The sequence below is a fragment of the Oncorhynchus keta genome, chromosome 11 (genome assembly GCF_023373465.1).
Source record: "Oncorhynchus keta strain PuntledgeMale-10-30-2019 chromosome 11, Oket_V2, whole genome shotgun sequence".
Taxonomy (NCBI): Eukaryota; Metazoa; Chordata; class Actinopteri; order Salmoniformes; family Salmonidae; genus Oncorhynchus; species Oncorhynchus keta.
Window position 1 is genome coordinate 24345688 of NC_068431.1, and position 19725 is coordinate 24365412.

At 41.4% G+C, this 19725-nt stretch overlaps 1 protein-coding gene across 1 annotated transcript in view; it reads right to left on the reverse strand.

Annotated features, from left to right (window-relative positions):
* LOC118389962 (uncharacterized) overlaps positions 1 to 19725 on the reverse strand; it is a 143549-nt gene that overhangs the window by 9180 nt on the left and 114644 nt on the right. Inside the window, exons 6-15 of the mRNA XM_035780007.2 lie at positions 19297 to 19482; positions 15738 to 15873; positions 14586 to 14683; positions 10657 to 10776; positions 9935 to 10011; positions 9419 to 9594; positions 8790 to 9020; positions 3794 to 3913; positions 3072 to 3263; positions 1141 to 1283 (exon numbers count right to left, since the gene is read on the reverse strand). Coding sequence (XP_035635900.2) covers positions 1141 to 1283; positions 3072 to 3263; positions 3794 to 3913; positions 8790 to 9020; positions 9419 to 9594; positions 9935 to 10011; positions 10657 to 10776; positions 14586 to 14683; positions 15738 to 15873; positions 19297 to 19482 — 1479 coding nt within the window. The remainder of the gene's footprint in view (positions 1 to 1140; positions 1284 to 3071; positions 3264 to 3793; positions 3914 to 8789; positions 9021 to 9418; positions 9595 to 9934; positions 10012 to 10656; positions 10777 to 14585; positions 14684 to 15737; positions 15874 to 19296; positions 19483 to 19725) is intronic.

A 19725-nucleotide genomic window follows, 5' to 3' on the forward strand; every position in this document is an offset into this window, starting at 1 on the left:
CGATGTGCAAAAGTCGCTCTGGATAAGAGCGTCTGCTAAATGACTTAAATGTAATGTAATGTAACTGATAGAGACATACCCCAAGCGACTTACAGCTGTAATCGCAGCAAAAGGTGGCGCTACAAAGTATTAACTTAAGGGGGCTGAATAATTTTGCACGCCCAATTTTTCAGCTTTTGATTTGTTAAAAAAGTTTGAAATATCCAATAAATGTCGTTCCACTTCATGATTCTGTCCCACTTCTTGTTGATTCTTCACAAAAAAATACAGTTTTATATCTTTATGTTTGAAGCCTGAAATGTGGCAAAAGGTCGCAAAGTTCAAGGGGGCCGAATACTTTCGCAAGGCACTGTATGTTAACAGTCATTTAAGTTCAGCATAGCTAGGTAACAAAGTGATTCATATTTATTGCTAGCAAACCAAATGACACCTCTCACCCACTCACCTAATAATATCATCCCGTGTTAGGCTCTGTGTTTTTATCTGACTAAATAAATAGCTACATAAATAGACAAGCTAGCCTATTAGCCAGATTATGACTGACATTGCCCTTGCTAGGTTGATTGTATTGACATTCCCAGCCTTAGTTACATTTGTCTGTTTTTGTCCTAAATATTGACTCATTGAAACTGAATCCCGAATGGCTGTTGGCAGCAAACAATGCACCAGGCCAGCTGTGATTTACAACCTGATAGCAATATTTGTTGGACTACCAAGAAATGTATTGGTGAATTATATTGATAATACATTGAACTGTATACATCTTTTATGTCAACAATACCTTATTCTATGTCATGAAATGTTGAGAGAAATATAACCTGATTTTAAAATTTCTTATAAAGTTGGTTTCGTAGCATAAACTGGGAATTGGATATTTGTGACTGATACTATGATCGTTTGTTTAATTTTATTATATATATTTTTATTTATTTAACCTTTATTTAACTCGGCAAGTCAGTTAAGAACAAATTCTTATTTACAATGACGGCCTACCCCGGCCAAACCCGGACGACGCTGGGCCAATTGTGCGCCGCCCGATGAGCATATCTGCATATTCATATCTGCAAAGTAGTTCAAACGCTGTCAGCTCTACTTTAAGGTGTGTGTCTCTCGTTCCATCATGACAGAACAGAGCCTTACCTTGTGCACCCAGAGGGAACGCTCCTCAAAGTTTCCATCTGTGTCAAACTCATGGTGCATCAGGGAGTCCCAGCAGTATGTGTCCACGTAGGCTGCCTGCTTGGCTGTAAAGTTATTGGGGGGGAAACAGCTGATCTGTGGGCCTAGAGGAAAAACATTAACTATTTTGTAAAGGTATCAAGATGACATAAAGATGCATGCATGTGCACACACAACATACTTGCATGCATAGGCATAAACACACGAGAGAGAGAGAGAGAGATACTTGAATGTGCAAGTGTCCCTTTTCCAGAAGCAGAAATGTAAAAAAAATCCAAATCATATGTTTCTAAATGGAAAACTGGGTTTTAAAACAAGGTGGTATTACTCTCCTAATGTGTGGGTGTTTTTCAGGACCGAGCCCAGCCCGCTCCACCATACAGATGGTTGAACCATAGAGACAGGGGTCCACACCCTTCCCTTCAGTCTATCTCCCCTACAGCAGTGCTGGGAGGGCAGGGTAGGGCGACGGGCGTGCCCCTTGCACTTCAGAGGAAACCCTGAGTTAAACACAGGACGCCTATTTTTATAGACAGCCTCCACATCTCCACATTCGTGAGAGTCTCCTAACGCAACCATAAACTCTCATATTGAGAGTTTTCTCACGCAACCATAAATTTACTGACAGGACATGCAGAAGGCTTATGTTGCACCCATACTGTTAGTATGTTATGTCATTACTGTTCATGGACACATGTAACACAATGTAGATGTGTGTGTGTGTGTGTGTGTGTGTGTGTGTGTGTGTGTGTGTGTGTGTGTGTGTGTGTGTGTGTGTGTGTGTGTGTGTGTGTGTGTGTGTGTGTGTGTGTGTGTGTGTGTGTGTGTGTGTGTGTGTGTGTGTGTGTGTGTGTGTGTCTTTTAGTAAATTGAGATCGCTGGGGACATACTGTATATGAAATGGACTATTTAACAAGACCGTCGGGTTACAAGGTAACACAGACAGCAATAAAGTATGTTCCTTCTACCACAGACAGTTTGACAAAGAACCCCTATTGCCATCCCTATCTTGCTTGTTACACATTGTACAACAAGGGCTCCTTCTCACCCAGCTATTTGTAGCTGTGGCAGAAATCTTGTCTGCAGCCGCAGGTGCACACAACACACAACCAACACCACACACAGACACCAACCAGACAATCAACGAAAGATAAAGCAGAAAACAAACCAGATAAGAAGGGCCAAGATCCATCAACTGTTCCTAGACTGTTTTCCGTTTTGCAACATCTTCCAGGTAATTAACATGTCCTATCATTTGACTTCGATAGAGAGCTGCAAAACCAGCAGGTTGCCTGTAATTACCGAGCAATGCGGCGTCGGCGAACACTGCTCTCAATCATCCCCCTTCCTATAAGCATCTGTAGCGGCTGATTATAGGCCAGCTCCGTAGGAAGACGATCGTTAGCTCAATGTCAATGAAACGAGGAAATAAGCTTGTCTGTACGTAGCCTGTTATGGCTGCCGCTACCACACACATTGTTGTGTATTAGTGTTATTGCTGCAGTTGACCAGGGTTGGGGTCCAGTACATGTCAACTCAAATCAGGAAACAAATGTAAATGCTATGAATACATGTAAAGACTTCATTGAAAATAATAGGATACTTCTGCAATTCATGAGAGCCGTTAGAATGAACTTTTTGAATAGTTAATAGAATAGCCTAAACACAGGTTCTCACCCCCACACAGTAAAGGTAAAAGACTAGAGAGAGAAATGTGAGGCAAAGGAAAAGATAATGAGGCAGATGACACACTGATACATGGGACAAAAGAGGCGTGAGAAAAGAGAAAATAACACAGAAAAGGGAAAGAGAGGAAAGAAAATGAATATCTCATAATGGGCCAAATGTGCAGCAAAACAAGGGGAGGGAGAGAGAGAGAGAGACAGACTGACCGATGGAGATTTCTCGAGCGAAGGCCATGGACACTAGCAGTAAGGGTAGCCCCACGGACACAAACTTGATGACCCTGTCAAGTGGCAGCTCCAGCTCCAGGTGACCGATGCGGTTGCCCCCAGCGCCGTCGCGTAGCAGGGCATCTGACAGCATGGCCTGGGCAGCCGCATTAGCGATGGACATCTTGGGGCCTAGAAAGGGACAGGAAAATGTTGAATTTAACCAACATCACCAACCTGAGTCCACTGAGACTTGATAGCACTAAGCCCTATAGTGCATGAAGAGTTTTTAGACTGGGCAGGATCTAATCCCAACTGACAACCAAGAGTTAGTTAGGGAAAATAGATGTCCTACCCTGTAGCGTATTAGAATGTACTTTGGATTCAGTTGTGTTAATTTTTTTCTTTAATTATTGATACATATTTCAGATTGCCCATGTAATGTTATTAAACACCTGGAATTATAGTTTTGATGTCCAATTTGACAAACTAAACTGGTATTCTATGTGTGACGGAATCATAACTGTATGCAAAACTATGGAAGAGAAAAATGGTATCAGATATTTCTCTTCAATTGACAATACTGCGTCATCATAAGGTAAATACCAAACATACATCAGTCATTTATACCATTGATATAAATACCACTTATTCTACACACCTCTAGCTCCCTAAATGTCAACAGCCTTTAAATCATGATAATAAAAAAGCCTCCACGTTACCTTCAATCTGCTTGCTCTTTCCAGTGACCGGTGACTGCAGGGTGGAAATCCAGAAATGAAATGCAGTGAGACAACTGAACCAAATGGACCTCTGAAGACCAGAGCTGTGTTGGCGAGGCCCTTAAGTAGTCCAGGAGGGCCCTGCTAAATGAGAGGCTGGGATTGGGCTGGACTGGGCCTGGCTCCTGGGTCTATGGGTCTAATTACAAGGGACCACTGTTGCTGTATGCTGGAGCCCAGATGGCAGTGGGGAGCGGGGTGACGGGGTGTGTGTGTGTGTGTGTGTGTGTGTGTGTGTGTGTGTGTGTGTGTGTGTGTGTGTGTGTGTGTGTGTGTGTGTGTGTGTGTGTGTGTGTGTGTGTGTGTGTGTGTGTGTGTGTGTGTGTGTGGACTTACGTGTGCATGTGTGTGCCTATGAGACACTGCCCTTGCTATCCACTGATGTCCCAACCATGCTCTTGACTGCCATGGCAGCAGCCCACTTCAAACAAGGCCCCAGCACCTGTGGCTTTTCCTGCCTCTGTCATTTCCCTTCCTATTTATACGTAAGGTTGGCTGAAGAGATGCTGCTTCTAGCACATAGTATGGAGGATGGCAGTTACAGTTAGGCTTTGCCTGCTACAGCTATTTCAGTACTGCTGATGGGACTGGTAACATTATGCTCCTTTCTGACTGTAACACCCGTGTTACACTAATGTATACACCCCTATGTTATGCTGTGGAACTTGTGTTTCCATAGCTAGGACGGACAGTGAAGACTTGTGAAGAGCAGAATCAACAACCTCTGCAGAATCAAAAAAAGTGACTTTGCTAGAAGCCATTAGCCTCTGTGTAAAAACAAAATAGTAAAAGTTCACAGTTAGTCATTGTTATGTAAATGCCAGTTAAAAAGTACCAACGGCGGCAGGATCGCTGGTGCCATTTCCCAGTGAGACACAGGTGCCAGCCCGCTTACATGAAAACAGAAAGTCTGAGCCTTTTGGGTAAAACACTGGGGTAAAAGTGTGTGTGTGTGTGTGTGTGTGTGTGTGTGTGTGTGTGTGTGTGTGTGTGTGTGTGTGTGTGTGTGTGTGTGTGTGTGTGTGTGTGTGTGTGTGTGTGCGTGCGTGCGTGCGTGTGTTGATATGGATGCAGTACCAATCAAAAAATTAGACACACCTATTCATTCAAGGGTTTTTCTTTATTTTTACTATTTTCTACATTGTAGAATAATGCTGTGTCCAAACTTTTGACTGGTACTGTACGTGCGTCCAAGTTTGTGTGTGTGTGCATGTGTGTGTCCATACCAGTGATAAACTGCTGAATGTCTGAAATCAATATATAATGGCGATCTACAGAAGATCTTAGTTGTATCATATTCAGCAAATGTGAAGTGATAATCTGTATTTATATGGATCACACAAATGAAAAGCTGGGAAGACATCTGTGTGGTACTCCAGCAAGGCCAAATCATAGGCTTGATTAACAACTGGTGAGTGGGATATAAGACAAAGAAAATGTAGGAGGTTTTGTCTACATTGAGGCCGTTTGGTCTGAGAGTCATCTTTAATTTGGGTAGTTCGTTTACGGGAGGATTCAGTTAAAAACATGGAGAACTGTGGTTATTCTCTAATACTTGGAAGTTGAACTCTTGTGGTCTTTCTAGTTTGCAAAGCAGAGGCCCAGTGTTGGGTTACTGTCAGCTTGCAACAGGTAGTGTGGCTGGGGTGAACTTTTCTGACAGGAGCAATAGAGCAAGACTTAACAATGAGCAACAGGCACACATTCATGACAACATGTGGGGTTATCTTTAGTGCTTTCACACTGAGTGAGGCAGATAGAACAACCACCACAGCAGTTAAGGGTACTGAAATATGACATCATCATTCACAGCTATTTGGATTGTATTTCCTAATCTGGAAACAGGGAGGAGGGCTGTGGCTATTACACTGTCAAGATGCTGTTATGATGTATAATGACACAAAACTTCACACATTCACTGTGTCATACTCATACAGTTTCTATAATAGACTCAGACTAAGCCTGTCCTAATATGTACACTGTATGCTCAAGATGTGCAATCAAAGTCATATGCACACAAATGGAACTGTACACATTTTTCTGCCTCAAAAGGATACTCAAACGAGTAGCTTTATATCTTTAATTATTAAAAATGGTCTATTGAAACAGAATAGATTATGACATTAATGTGTACAAACTAAAATAAATGTTTCCCTATTGTCACCTGCGCTGGAAGAACCATTTAAAAAAATAAGCAATCAAGAAAATGAATAATGAAGAACATACTTCACAAAGACCAAGGAAAATTCAAGAACAGGTTTTTCTTTTCTTTTCAAGACATCACATCAGAAATGGGTGACTCCATTTTGTGGATTTCATTTAGCACAAAAAGAGAGCTGAGATTAGTTTTCACAGTTTCTTCAAATCCTTCACGTAAAAGATATGGCAGGAATTTAACAATTGTCTTTAAATCTCCAGGCTTCCGCTTCAAATTGCATTTTTCTTGTAAAGGCTGTCAGTTAATATGAATTGAGGACATCACCTCTCTCCATGTTGGTGTGTTTTTCATTAACTCATTGAGACACTGTTACCAGGGCAGTGTTTTGTTTGTCATGTGAATTCTCAATGTGACATTTTTTACAGTCTAGAGATTTTGTCAGCTTGACTGGCCATCAGTAACTTCGATAACTCAGATTCACGCAATTGCAAGAGCTCCAGAACGTCACAACAGTAACTTTGTGCCTTCTACAAAGAAGGTTCCGCTTGGACCGCCTTCTGAGAGCTCTAAGAAAGAACATAATAAATATGCAAGCCTTCAACAACATAACACAAATGTTAAAAATCGAATATACATACTTTGTGCTGTCAGGTTACTGAAAACGTTTTTGCTCATGGATGCAAATAATTCAATGTTTTTTTTTACTGAGTGGCTGCGGATCCGACTTTTACTGGATTTTTCCTCCTGGGGGTTTAAGGTCCCACAATTTAGGAGCATGTGAGGGATTCTCTATTTACGCACAATCTCTGCAGTCTGCTTTACTTCTAGAGAACAGGCTACTCTGGCGAACGGTGCTAGTTTAATACATTTAAATCAAAGCTGAATAAATGTCAGCAAGATCACATAATAATAGTATTGTATATAACATACGGGTTGCATTTTTCTCTAATGAACAGTGTGCGCCTCTTGGCAAAATATGTGCTTTATTTGAAACAAAACACAGATATGCTACAGTTTGTTAACTCCATCTGTTCTAAAATTCACTCACTGTACATAATTTGAAACAACACTGTACATAACTAAGAAGATCTAAATGCATATTCCTATGAAACTGATTGAGATCAAATGATTGGCATGCAGATGCTGCATGGACGTTTCACCGGTAAAACTTATTATCATTCACGACTGACAGTGACTGACAGTGAGAAATATCAACGGAGGATGACCACAAAAATGTGTGCGTAAATTAGAGGTAAAGAAAAACATGTGCAGAACATGGTACAGATGTTTCCTGGGGATCCAGCGGGGCGGGGCAGGGCGGGGCAGGGGCGAGACGGGGGCGGTTACCTACGGATCCGCAGCCTCAGCCTTTTTTTATCATACCTGAAAACATCAATTTTGTTGCAGCAAATAATCGCTCATCATCAATGTCATGAAAACTGTATGACAATGTCGTGCTTATGGAGTCAATGGAGTCAACCTGAGAACCAAAGAGTCATTTAAACGGACTACGGCATGGATGAAACCAAAGCATGGAACCCAACGTGATGGCCAGGTATAGACCTAACGTACAGCTCACAAGCAACTCACATACAGCAACTCATAGTTTTCTTCATAGTTTTCTTCATTGTCATTGTCATCAATTTTGTCTGTAATAAAACATAAGAGGATTGGGGTGACCCACTAGTCCACATAGTATGGTGTCCATTTTAGGACACCTTCAGCCTCATATAGGCTCTTCAGTCTTAAGAGTTCTGATGGGAAGGATCTGTAGTTTCTATACAGACATCCATGGTAGAAAAAACAAAAGGCCCATTCGAGGTGTGTCTATGGCCTGAATCTAGGGGCTGGTCAAGGGGTGACTTTGAATGGAGGTGTGGGTTGTAACGGGAGAGTACACTCTAAATAATGCTGGGTTAAAAACAACCCAATTTGGGTTATTTGGTAACCCAGCACTGGGTAAATATTTAACATATTTATTTTGACCCAGCCAGTTGGGTTGCGTGAATAACCAAACATGTTTGGTTGTTGGGAATACCCTAACATGGGTTAATTTGACCATAAATTTTTTGTTTTATTCACTTTCATACTGGGTTGACCCAGTACCTGTGTGTTTTTTTCTGGAGGTGGGGCTTATTAGGGGCGTGGCTTTCAGATAGTTATTTTTTGCCACCTATGAGAGTAACTTTATTACCTGTTCATCATGTTAGGTTTGCACATGTCTATTTTACTTGACTATTTTTGCAAATGACATATTCTAAAATGTTATTTACATATTGTAACAAAGTGGTAACTATCTTACCATTGGAATTTGCATAAGCTCTTAAGGAACTCATGCACTTTTGTAAGCCTCATTAAAGCTACAAAACTGTCCGTGTTCAACCTTAACATGTGATAACAGAACAGATGAATGAGAATGACATTTACACTCATGGGTGCCCAAAAATAACTATATGAAGGCTACGCCTCCAGTCTTCTGATCTGACCCGCTGGGTCATATCTTAATAACCCAGCATCAACAACCCAATATCTTTATTTTCAAAGAAAACAACCAAACTATGTGACCCAATGCCTGCAACCCTGAGGTTGGGTCATCCAAACAACCCAGCATTTTCTTTTGTGTATGGGCTGGGTTGTGTGCATTAGGGCAACAGAAATTGAAAATGACTGTTTCTTATTGGAGAAATCAGTCAAAATGTTCTTCCATTTGGTGACTAATGAACACAACCCAGGTGTCAAAAGGTCAAAAGGTCACGTAGTCCTCTAACATCTCTCATTACTCGAGTCCCTCTCTATGCTCCATGCCCAGATCTCTCCTTCCTCCCTCGCTCTCTTCCTCCTCCTCATCCTCCTCTTCCTCCTCCTCTTCCATCCCTTCCTCTTCTTCTTCCTCTTCCTCTTCCTCTGTGCCATCCATGGAGTCATCGGTTCCCCCGAGCATGGCTTGCTGCATGGACAGTGTGGCTGAGACAGAGGACAGGGGCTGGAGGCTGTCAAAGCTTAGGGGGTCTGTATGAGAAGGAAGAGAAACAGGCAATGCGGGGTTAACACACTTTAACTGCCTTCGATTCTCTACCCTTCTCATCTAAGTGATGAACTCATTCAATCCCCCTCATGGGTTTAAAAATAATGGACTGGTCTAATGTGGTGGAATCTATATAGCCCATGCCAATATTCACTGTATTTCGCCGATCCATTGCTTTAAAAATCAATGACTATGGAGTGTGTATGTGCACATTAACTATGCACATTGACGCAAAATGATTCCCTTGATAAAGTAGGTTGAAATAACAAGGAAACTATGTTGAAATTACAAGAGAACTATGTTGACTCAACCAATCTTTGTCTAGAGTGTTGAAACAGACACACAGACATGGACAGAACGTTTGAATGGTTTAGTGACGTACTGTCGGCGTTATTAGAGTGAGGTCCATGTGTCTGCAAGACTCCAGCCACAATGGAGTCTGGCCAGAAGCGCTGGGTTGGACGGTGTTGGGACTTCATCTTCTTAGCCTTGGGGGCTGGGTCTGGGTTACTGGCATCCAGCATGGGCTGGAGGATGCGCCTGCGAGCATTGATAAACCTAGAGATTGTGAGAGAGAGAGAGAGAGAGAGAGAGAGAGACAGAGAGGGAGATGGCGAGGGGAGGGAGAGGGAAGGAAAATAGACAAATAAAAAGACAAAGAGACAAGTGTAAGAGAAACATAGAGACAGACTTGTTTTCTCTGTAAGGGTTTTGTACTCTATGATACTGAGAGCATTTTTAGACCAGTAGATGGCGCCAATATGTTGTGAATCACCATTAGGTGGTAGAGCAAAGGACTGAGGTTAGAACTCATCATTCACTATTCATTTCATCCATACTTTTAGCCAGTTGATTTTCATGTCATATTGCATTGGCAATAGTAGTATTACATTCTTACCAGTTGTTGACCTGTAATAAGGTGAGATTGGTTTGTCCTGCAATCTGTCTTTTCTCATCCTCTGTTGGGTAGGGATGCTACAAAAGGGAAAGATATAAGATATGTTGAGTACCATCAGCAAAGTTGAATCAATTTCAATTAGAATTGTTGTGAATTAATAGTTCAAACCGTCCACTCGCACCTCTCATCCCTAACCCTTACCATCTTCACGGTGACTTCTCAATCTAACCTGTTAACCTATTTTCACACATTAAAAATTCCTCATAGCCTATCAGACAGGGTGGAACTAACATCTTGCTTATACCTACTCAATTCATTCAGATCCCTAGTGCCTATTGGTGTAGAAGCTATAGGAGCTGTTTCTAGATGGGCCCTCAGTCATACACAGCTATAACCCTAACATTTTCAGCTCTGAACCCCTCACCCAGCTTTTCCTCCATAGCTCGACCCTTCTCAATATCTTCCTCCATAGCTTAACCCATGGACTACAGATTAATATAGGCTCTGTTACCAGCTTCAGCAGCACATCAGAAAAAAAATGTGATGGTTCTGCACTCAGAAATATGTTGCATGAAGCTTGCTTTACTTTTCCATCAAATGTTTTGCTTATCTGGATACAACGGTTTTACGCACCAAACAAACTTTTTGAGAGTGTGATCGCCCTCTTTTGAATAACTCCAACACATTAACATTGATCTGACACTGAAATGTTGCTAGCTCACCATGAGGTGCTGGAAGAGCCAGGAGCGCATGATGTTGGTGGCATGCTTGGGCAGGACCCCTCTCTTGTTTTTGTGCTTCTTGTCGTCACTGTCCAAGAGTGAAGCCAAGTCCAGGTTTACCTTGGATGGAAGAGAGGGATGGAGTGAGGGATGGGGTGTTATTGTTGCCATAGTAACAAAGGGAGAGTGCCAATTACTCGTCTCTTTGGCAAATGCAGAACCGCCCTCTTCACCATTGCCATAGCAACCCAATTTGCGTAATGATACTTAAAATAAAAGGCGAGGAAGGAATGTCGATTCGCAACACCCTTGACTCAGAGAAATCTGCGAGGCCAGTCTGATCTAAAAAAGAGAACTCAGATGAGAAATCTGCCTCAAAAACCTGGCAACGTGTGGTGGGAAATCAAGAGAGTACAAGTAGAACGCTTGTAATTAAAACTTTGGCTTTGATAAGAGTTTTGTGCCAACTCAGTGGGTGGTTGAGAAAATTGTGAAAAAGCACTTCTTCAATAAATCGCTGATTTCTGTTATACAGTATAGATGATAATTAACTGTTCCAGTGTCCTAGTTTAAACAGCAATGTGTTAGATAGAGGCTTTCGTTTGCATGTCCCCACAGATAGAAAATAGAAACATTGTGTGTGTGTGTGTGTGTGTGTGTGTGTGTGTGTGTGTGTGTGTGTGTGTGTGTGTGTGTGTGTGTGTGTGTGTGTGTGTGTGTGTGTGTGTGTGTGTGTGTGTGTGTGTGTGTGTGTGTGTGTGTGTGTGTGTGTGCGTGTGCGTGTGTGTGTGTGTGTGTGTGTGTGTGTGTGTGTGTGTGTGTGTGCGCGCGCAAGAAAACACATCTACGCACACGCACACACACCAAGACATCTACAGTGGCATGAGATCACTATGCATGAAATCTCAAAATGTCCATCTCTAGTCCACACACAAAACAAATAGTTTCTGTGTCATTGGCGCAAACATCAAAGTGGAGATCCTTCATTCATATTTAACAACACATTTGAAATGGTTAAAACATACCAAGAATATGAACATTTTATCTGGATCATGAAAACATTGGCAGGACAAAATGCAAAAATAAATAAACAAATACATAAATATACTCAGCTAAAAATGCATGTGATTAATTTCATGCAGACACTGGCATTGTAAAGTCATTAAAAAGAAACGGCTCCCAACTGATTCTGATATAAATATATAAAACACACAAAACAAGCCTCATTACAGTTGCAGCTGGGGTATGGAAATCCCTCCCCCATCCCCCTCGGCCCAGGGAATGCGTGTTCCGGGAAAGCGGGGTTGAATTAATTGGCAGCACCAAGCCGGGGTATCATAACCGGGAGTTTGCCGGTGGTGTAGCTACAGGGATGCACTTTATTCCCAGCCCACGTGTAGAGCGCTGCTTCGGCTGGGTCTTGGATATTCACAGAGGCCGCCGCTGTCTGTCAAACACAGAATTTCCTGCCTGGCTGATACAGCCGCAGAGTACCGCACTAAACAGTCTACTCCATAGCGGAGCATACGGGTGGTCTGACAGTCTGACTCAGATATGGACTTCCTGTGTGAGGTTCTTCAGAACTTGGGGAATGCATGGGTTTAAAGGGACATGCACTCGCCCACTCTGACATTTAGAGCTTTCTTTGCAGGTGTGTTAGACTTACCTTTACATTTACATTTAAGTCATTTAGCAGACGCTCTTATCCAGAGCGACTTACAAATTGGTGCATACACCTTATGACATCCAGTGGAGCAGCCACTTACAATAGTGCATCTAAATCTTTTTAGGGGGGGGGGGGGGGTGAGACTTCAAATAAAAATAAACAAGTGCACATTTCATCAAGGAGAACATTTTAGCACATAGGCTAAAGAATGAAACGTTACATAAAAAACAAGTGATACTTCGCAAACACAGTGTGCCGAATTTCTTAGGTTTACCAATGACACCTTAGCTATTCATATTTCATGCTAGTACTGTCGTCACATGTTCATAACAGATAGGCCTGCCCTCTGGTGACAGCTAATGGCAAGAAAAAAGGAATATACTGCATGACATTGAGAGTATTTGGAGTTTGTCAGTCATAATCTTAAGGCAGGATATATTTGATTCTTATGACAGTGATACGATATGATAAAGACTATATCTCAAATAAAGTGTTATCAATTAACTAAATATATTTTACTACTGTTCCTCTAACTGGGTCAAGAGCTTCAAGTTCCTCAGTGTCCACATTACTAAGGAATTAACATGGTCCACGTAACCCCAACACAGTGGTGAAGAAGGCACAACAATGCCTCTTCCCCCTCAGGAGGCTGAAAAGATTTGGCATGGGCCCACAGATCCTCAAAAAGATCTACAGCTGCACCATTGAGAGCATATTGACAGGCTGCATCACCGCTTGGTATGGCAATTGCTTGGCATCCGACTGCAAGGCGCTACAGTGGGTAGTACGTATGGCTCAGTACATCACTGGGACAGAGCTCCCTGCCATCCAGGACTTCTATACCAGGCGGTGTCAGAGGAAGGCCCTAAAAATTGTTAAAGACTCCATCCACGCAAGTCATAGACTGTTCTCTCTACTACCGCATGGCAAGTGGTATCGATGCACCAAGTCTGGAACCAACAGGACCCTGAACACCTTCTACCTCCCCACCCATAACCCTGCTATATACAGTGCATTCGGAAAGTATTCAAACCCCTTGACTTTTTCCACATTTTGTTACGCTACAGCCTTATTTTAAAATTGATTCAATTGTTTTGTTCCCCCTCATCAAACTACACACAATACTCCATAATGACAAAGGAAAAACAGATTTATTTTTCTTCTCAAATGTATTAAAAATACAAGACTTAAATATCAAATTTACATAAGTATTCAGACCCTTTACTCAGTACTTTGTTGAAGCACCTTTGGCAGCAATTACAGACTCAAGTCTTCATGGGTATGATGCTACAAGCTTGGCAGACTTGTATTTCTCTGCTGATCCTCTCAAGCTCTGTCAGGTTGGATGGGGGGATGTTGCTGCACTGCTATTTTCAGGTCTCTCCAGAGATATTTGATCGGGTTCAAGTCTGGGTTCTGGCTGGGTCACTCAAGGATATTCAGACTTGTCCCGAAGCCCCTCCTCTGTTGTCTTGGCTGTGTGCTTATGGTTGATGTCTTGTTAGAAGGTACCAACAAATGGTTCACCTTCCAACAGGACAATGACCCTAAGCACAGCCAAGACAACACAGGAGTGCCTTCGGGACATGTCTCTGAATGTCCTTGAGTGGCCCAGCCAGAGCCTGGACTTGAGGGACCTGAAAATGTGCAGCAATTTATGTAAATGTAATATGGATACTTATGTAAATGTGATATTTCAGTTTTTTATTTGCAATAAATTTGCAAACATTTCTAAAAACCTGTTTTTGCTTTGTCATTATGGGGTATTGTGTATAGATTTAATCCATTTCAGATTAAGGATGTAACGTAACAAAATGTGGAAAAAGTCAAGGGGTCTGAATACTTTCTCAATGCACTGTATGTACATATCTACCTCAATTACCTCGTAACCCTGTACATCGACTCGGTACTAGGATATAGCCAAGTTATCATAACTCATTGTGTATTTATTCCTCATGCTACTATCTTTCTATTATTTCAAAAAATGTCTCTCTGCAAAAAAGTTGATTTGATATGATTTGAATTGGTTTCTCACAAGCATTGAAATAAGTGTGCCTATAACCATTCTTCTCACGTTTTGGTGAGAAGAATGGTTTTGAATCCTGAATAGAGGGAACAGCAGGGATTCTAGGGACAAGATCGATTGTGGGTACAGCAAGGATTGTGGGGACAGCAAGGATAGTGGGGACAGCAGGGATTGTGGGGCGACTGGATTGCGGGGACAGCAGGAGGGATATGCTAGGTAAGCAGCTGGTGTCCTCACCTGTGAATTCTGGATCTGGATGGTCCCCTGTGAGAGTCCCTGGGTTAACACCTGCCCTTGCGATGTCACCATGGCAACCGGCTGATACAAGGTTCCACCTGAGGGTATAATCTGCGGTTATGAAAGTCAAGTGGCTTCTTCTTCTGTGAAAAGCAGTCGGCCTCGCGCAGGTTCGACTTGAGAGATATATTATCTCACCCTAACACAACAATAACAATAACAACAACATGTAAACACGGACGGCGAGAATAAAGCATGAAACAAAAGGTGTATTCTTTCACCTCGGGGTCCTTGAGGAAGGAGTTGTTGTTTTGCTACTAATTACCACTCATTTAGATTCTCTGATTATGGGTGTTACATTTGAGTTCATCTGAGTGTTGTGATCAAAGAGAAAGCTGGAATGAGATTGATTATTCTAGGTTGAAAGGGATCTCCGGAGGGTAGGGGTAACATTCCGCCGTACATAATAACAAGAAACCCATAGTTTCTTGAGTGAAACCCATGGTCACACTCTTGAGTGATATAGAACACCTTCATTAACACAAAATGTTTATTCTTAATTATATGTCAACAGCCTCTGTTTTACATAGGATATGCCCTAACCTACCAGCATGCTGTTGCTGAAAGAAGCATTGATAAAAACATGTATTGTGGCTAAACCTTCTCTCACCCTGTTGTTGTTTTTAGATATTTCTGTTGTAAGTCCATTTTGTGCATGCAAGGTAGAACACTGTACAATTTGTACATAAACTGCAACTGTTCCTGCCTATGTATCTAAAATGTATAGGCAAAAGGGACAGTTGTTATAAAGTACAATGTAAAAATGTAATATTAGCAGGTTAGCGTTTTTCATCATGAATCTTGTTATTGAGGCAGCTCTGAGAGTGGTCACTAGCTGGCACAGCCACAGTCATAAAATCTGACTTTAACTCTAACCTTAACCACACTGTTAACCCTAATGCCTAACTCTAACATTAAATTATGACCAAAATGCTAATTTTGTTTTCATAACATCTTAAAAAATAGACCATTTTGAATCTCTCAGTTCTGCTTCCAGGACAAGACTCATCCCAATAAATGATAACAAGCATAATATTAGGGAAGGTGAGGTACCCATGCAACTGGCTTGTGGAAGGTGGAAAGGCTTCTCACCTGACACCACCTGGGAGTTGATGTTAGTCATGGCAATGTTGCCCTGTTGCAGGGTCCCGGTGGGCACCATGATTCCCGAGGAGTTGACGGAGCTGGAGACTGATGTCATGGACGGAGAGGACGTCTGGAGGAGGTCCTGGTGAGGTCAGAGGTCATAAGAAGAGAGGGAACCAGTGAGGGATCTGAGAAGGGCAGTTCAGGACTTACTGAATGTTTCAGATAGAAATGCCATGAATAGAGCTGACAGGACTCATTATTGCAACATGTAGGAGACAAATGTCTGTTCTTCAAAATGTACTTGTATCAAAACCTTCCACAATGTTGTACACTACTGAATATGACTCAGACGTTTGGACACAAGTATAATGGCCTTTCAGAAAAACAAAACAGTCTTGGCAGTAAAGTCAACAGATAAAATCATGTTCGAATGTAATTGTTCTTACGAATTGCAAAGTTTTATAAAGGATGTCCATTCCAAAAACCACCTGGCATCCAGGTTGAATAAAATACAAGGGGACTCCACCTTCCGTTAAGGAAAAAGATTTGAAGATGAATATACAAGAATGTAATGGAAAAAGGTGCAGATTATTTTAATGTACAGAGTCTTAAACACAAATGGTTCAGTATAATATAATGAATATAACTTGTTGGACTCCCTCTAAAATGTACGGCAAAAATGACAATCGACAGCAAATATTGGAGATTTAAATCAGATGATCCTGTGCTTGTACATACAGTATGTTAGTCAAGTGTCCTAATAATGAAAGAAAAGCATTGTAAGTTAGAATTTTGTAAAGTTAGTGTGGGAGAAGTGGAAAAACTATTGTTGTCGATCAATAATGATAAACCTTCTGGCATTGACAACTTAGATGGAAAGCTACTGGTAGTTGACTCTATATCCACTTGTATCTGTCATATGTTTAATCTGAGTAGAGAGGAAAGTGTTTGTCCGCAGATCTGGAGGGAAGCCAAAGTAATTCCGCTACTTTAAAGTGGTAAAGCAGACCTATCAGCTTTCTGCCAGCTGTTAGCAAACTGTTGGGAAAAATGGTGTTTGACCAAATACAATGCTATTTCTCTGTAAACAAATTAACAACAGACTTTCAGAATGCTTTAAAAAAATGTATTTAACTAGGCAAGTCAGTTAAGAACAAATTCTTATTTACAATGGCGGCCTAGGAGCAGTGGTTAACTGCCTTGTTCAGGGACAGAATGGCAGATTTGTACCCTGTCAGATCAGGGATTCAATCTAGCAACCTTTTGGTTACTGGCCCAACGCTATATCCACTAGACTACCTGCCACCCCAGATAGCCTAGTGAGCACTCAACATGATGATTACTTATAATTGGTTGAAAGTAATTGATAATAAGAAGATTGTGGGAGCTGTACTGTTAGATTTCAGTGCAGCCTTTGATATTATTGACTGTAACCTGTTGTTGAAAACGTATGTGTTATGGCTTTTCAATCTCTGCCATATCATGGATTCAAAGCTATCTATCTAATGGAATCTGTTCTAATGTCAAACGTGTAAAGCGTAGTGTACCACAGGGAAGCTCTTAAAGCCCTCGACACTTTTCTATTTTTACCAATGACCTGCCACTGGCATTAAACAAAGCCTGTGTGTCCATGTATGCTGATGATTCAACCATATACCATATACAGCTAATGAAGTCACTGAAACCCTTAACAAAGAGTTGCAGTCAGTTTTGGAATGGGTGGCCAGTAATAAACTGCTTCTAAACACACAAGTTTTAGACCTCAGCTGAATCTGGTAATGAAATGTGTGGCTGTTGAACAAGTTGAGGAGAATAAATTACTTGATTTTACCTTAGATTGTAAACCGTTATGGACAAAACATATACAGTGGGGCAAAAAAGTATTTAGTCAGCCACCAATTGTGCAAGTTCTCCCACTTAAAAAGATGAGAGAGGCCTGTCATTTTCATCATAGGTACACTTCAAATATGACAGACAAAATGAGGGAAAAAAATCCAGAAAATCACATTGTAGGATTGTTTATGAATTTATTTGCAAATTATGTTGGAAAATAAGTATTTTGAAAGAAAAGCAAAAAATGTTGTCCTTTTAAAATAACATCAAATTGATCAGAAATACAATGTAGACATTGTTAATGTTGTAAATGACTATTGTAGCTGTAAACGGCTGATTTTTAATGGAATATAGGCGTAGGCGTACAGAGGCCCATTATAAGCAACCATCACTCCTGTGTTCCAATGGCACATTGTGTTTGCTAATCCAAGTGTATCATTTTAAAAGGCTAATTGATCAGAAAACCCTTTTGCAATTAAGTTAGCACCACTGAAATCTGTAGTTCTGATTAAAGAAGCAATAAAACTGGCCTTTTTAGACTAGTTGAGTATCTGGAGCATCAGCATTTGTGGGTTCGATTACAGGCTCAAAATGGCCAGAAACAAAGCACTTTCTTCAGAAACTCATCAGTCTATTCTTGTTCTGAGAAATTAAGGCTATTCCAAGCGAGAAATTGCCAAGAAACTGAAGATATCGTACAACGCTGTGTACTACTCCCTTCACAGTCTCTAACCAGAATAGAAAGAGAAGTGGGAGCCCCCGGTGCATATCTGAGCAAGACAGCAAGTACATCAGAGTGTCTAGTTTGAGAAACAGGTGCCTCACAAGTCCTCAACTGGCAGCTTCATTAAATAGTACCCGCATAACACCAGTCTCAACATCAACAGTGAAGAGGCGATTCTGGGATGCTGGCCTTCTAGGCAGAGTTGCAAAGAAAAAACATATCTCAGACTGGCAAATAAAAAGAAAAGATTCAGCTGGGCAAAAGAACACAGACACAGGACAGAGGAACTCTGCCTAGAAGGCCAGCTTCCCGGAGTCGCCTCCTCACTGTTGACGTTGAGACTGGTGTTTTGCGGGTACTATTTAATGAGGCTGCCAGTTGACAACTGACGTTTTATATTTTTGTTCAGTATAAATTGTAAAGCATTTTGTCTGTAATATCTTTTTTGTTATGTGTAGGAACGCAGTGACACTACCTGTCACCATTGGCATTGGCTAATTGGGCTACTAATAAGTCAAACCCTATTGGAAAATAATATTCTCTCTATTTCAAGGTGCAATAAAAATGTAATACACACAAATGCAGCCTTTATCTTGCTGGGAATTAACCTCCCGGAGAATACACCAAATGCTTCCATGCACAGGACACTCACTCTCAAAAATAAAAAGACGAAGCAGATGAAACAGTTGGCTCTTTCTAAGTGCATACCAGAGACATTCTGTTTGGAGTGCATATGTGTATGCGTGCACCAGTGTGCATATCCCATGTCATTTCAAAGTCTAGTTTTAATTTAATTTTGGTTGTCTTGTCAACTAACGTTAAATGTGAAATTAGCAACAAAAATTCACCCATGTCAATGGATTTAGGTAAAAAATATTAAATTAAATTATGATGACTTGTTGCAAATCCAATCCGTTAATTCAATGTCATCGCATATATTTTTTGCAGTTGAAATGACATAGAAAAAATGTTGATTCAATGACTTTTTGTTTGTCTGTCTCTTACCTGCTGCAGGCTAAGTGAGGTGTGCGAGGGCGAGTAGGGACCGCCCAGGTCATTGCGGAGCAGGTTGTCGCTGTGCATCTTGGTCTTGAGGCAGGTGATGTAGCGGTTGCAAAAGTCCTTGCAGAGCTCATTAACCTTCTCCAGTTCCAGCAGGTGGATCCTCAGCACCTGGATGGCCTTCACCATCTGAGGAAAGAGTGAGAGGAAAATATGCAGGCTCAATGACTGGGGAAAGAAGGAGGCTATATGCTACCCTTCATGCTAGTCTGAGCTAGCCGAACTTTAGCTAGCTCCATTGTTGCTTTCTCCAGCTTTAAAAAAGTGCAACTAGGGGTTGTTTCTGGACAGACCCCTTCTGTGCCTTATAGATGATGTGCTTGCCCTAGTCTGTCAGTCCCTGAACATTCTCAGATAGCCCTTGACATAACT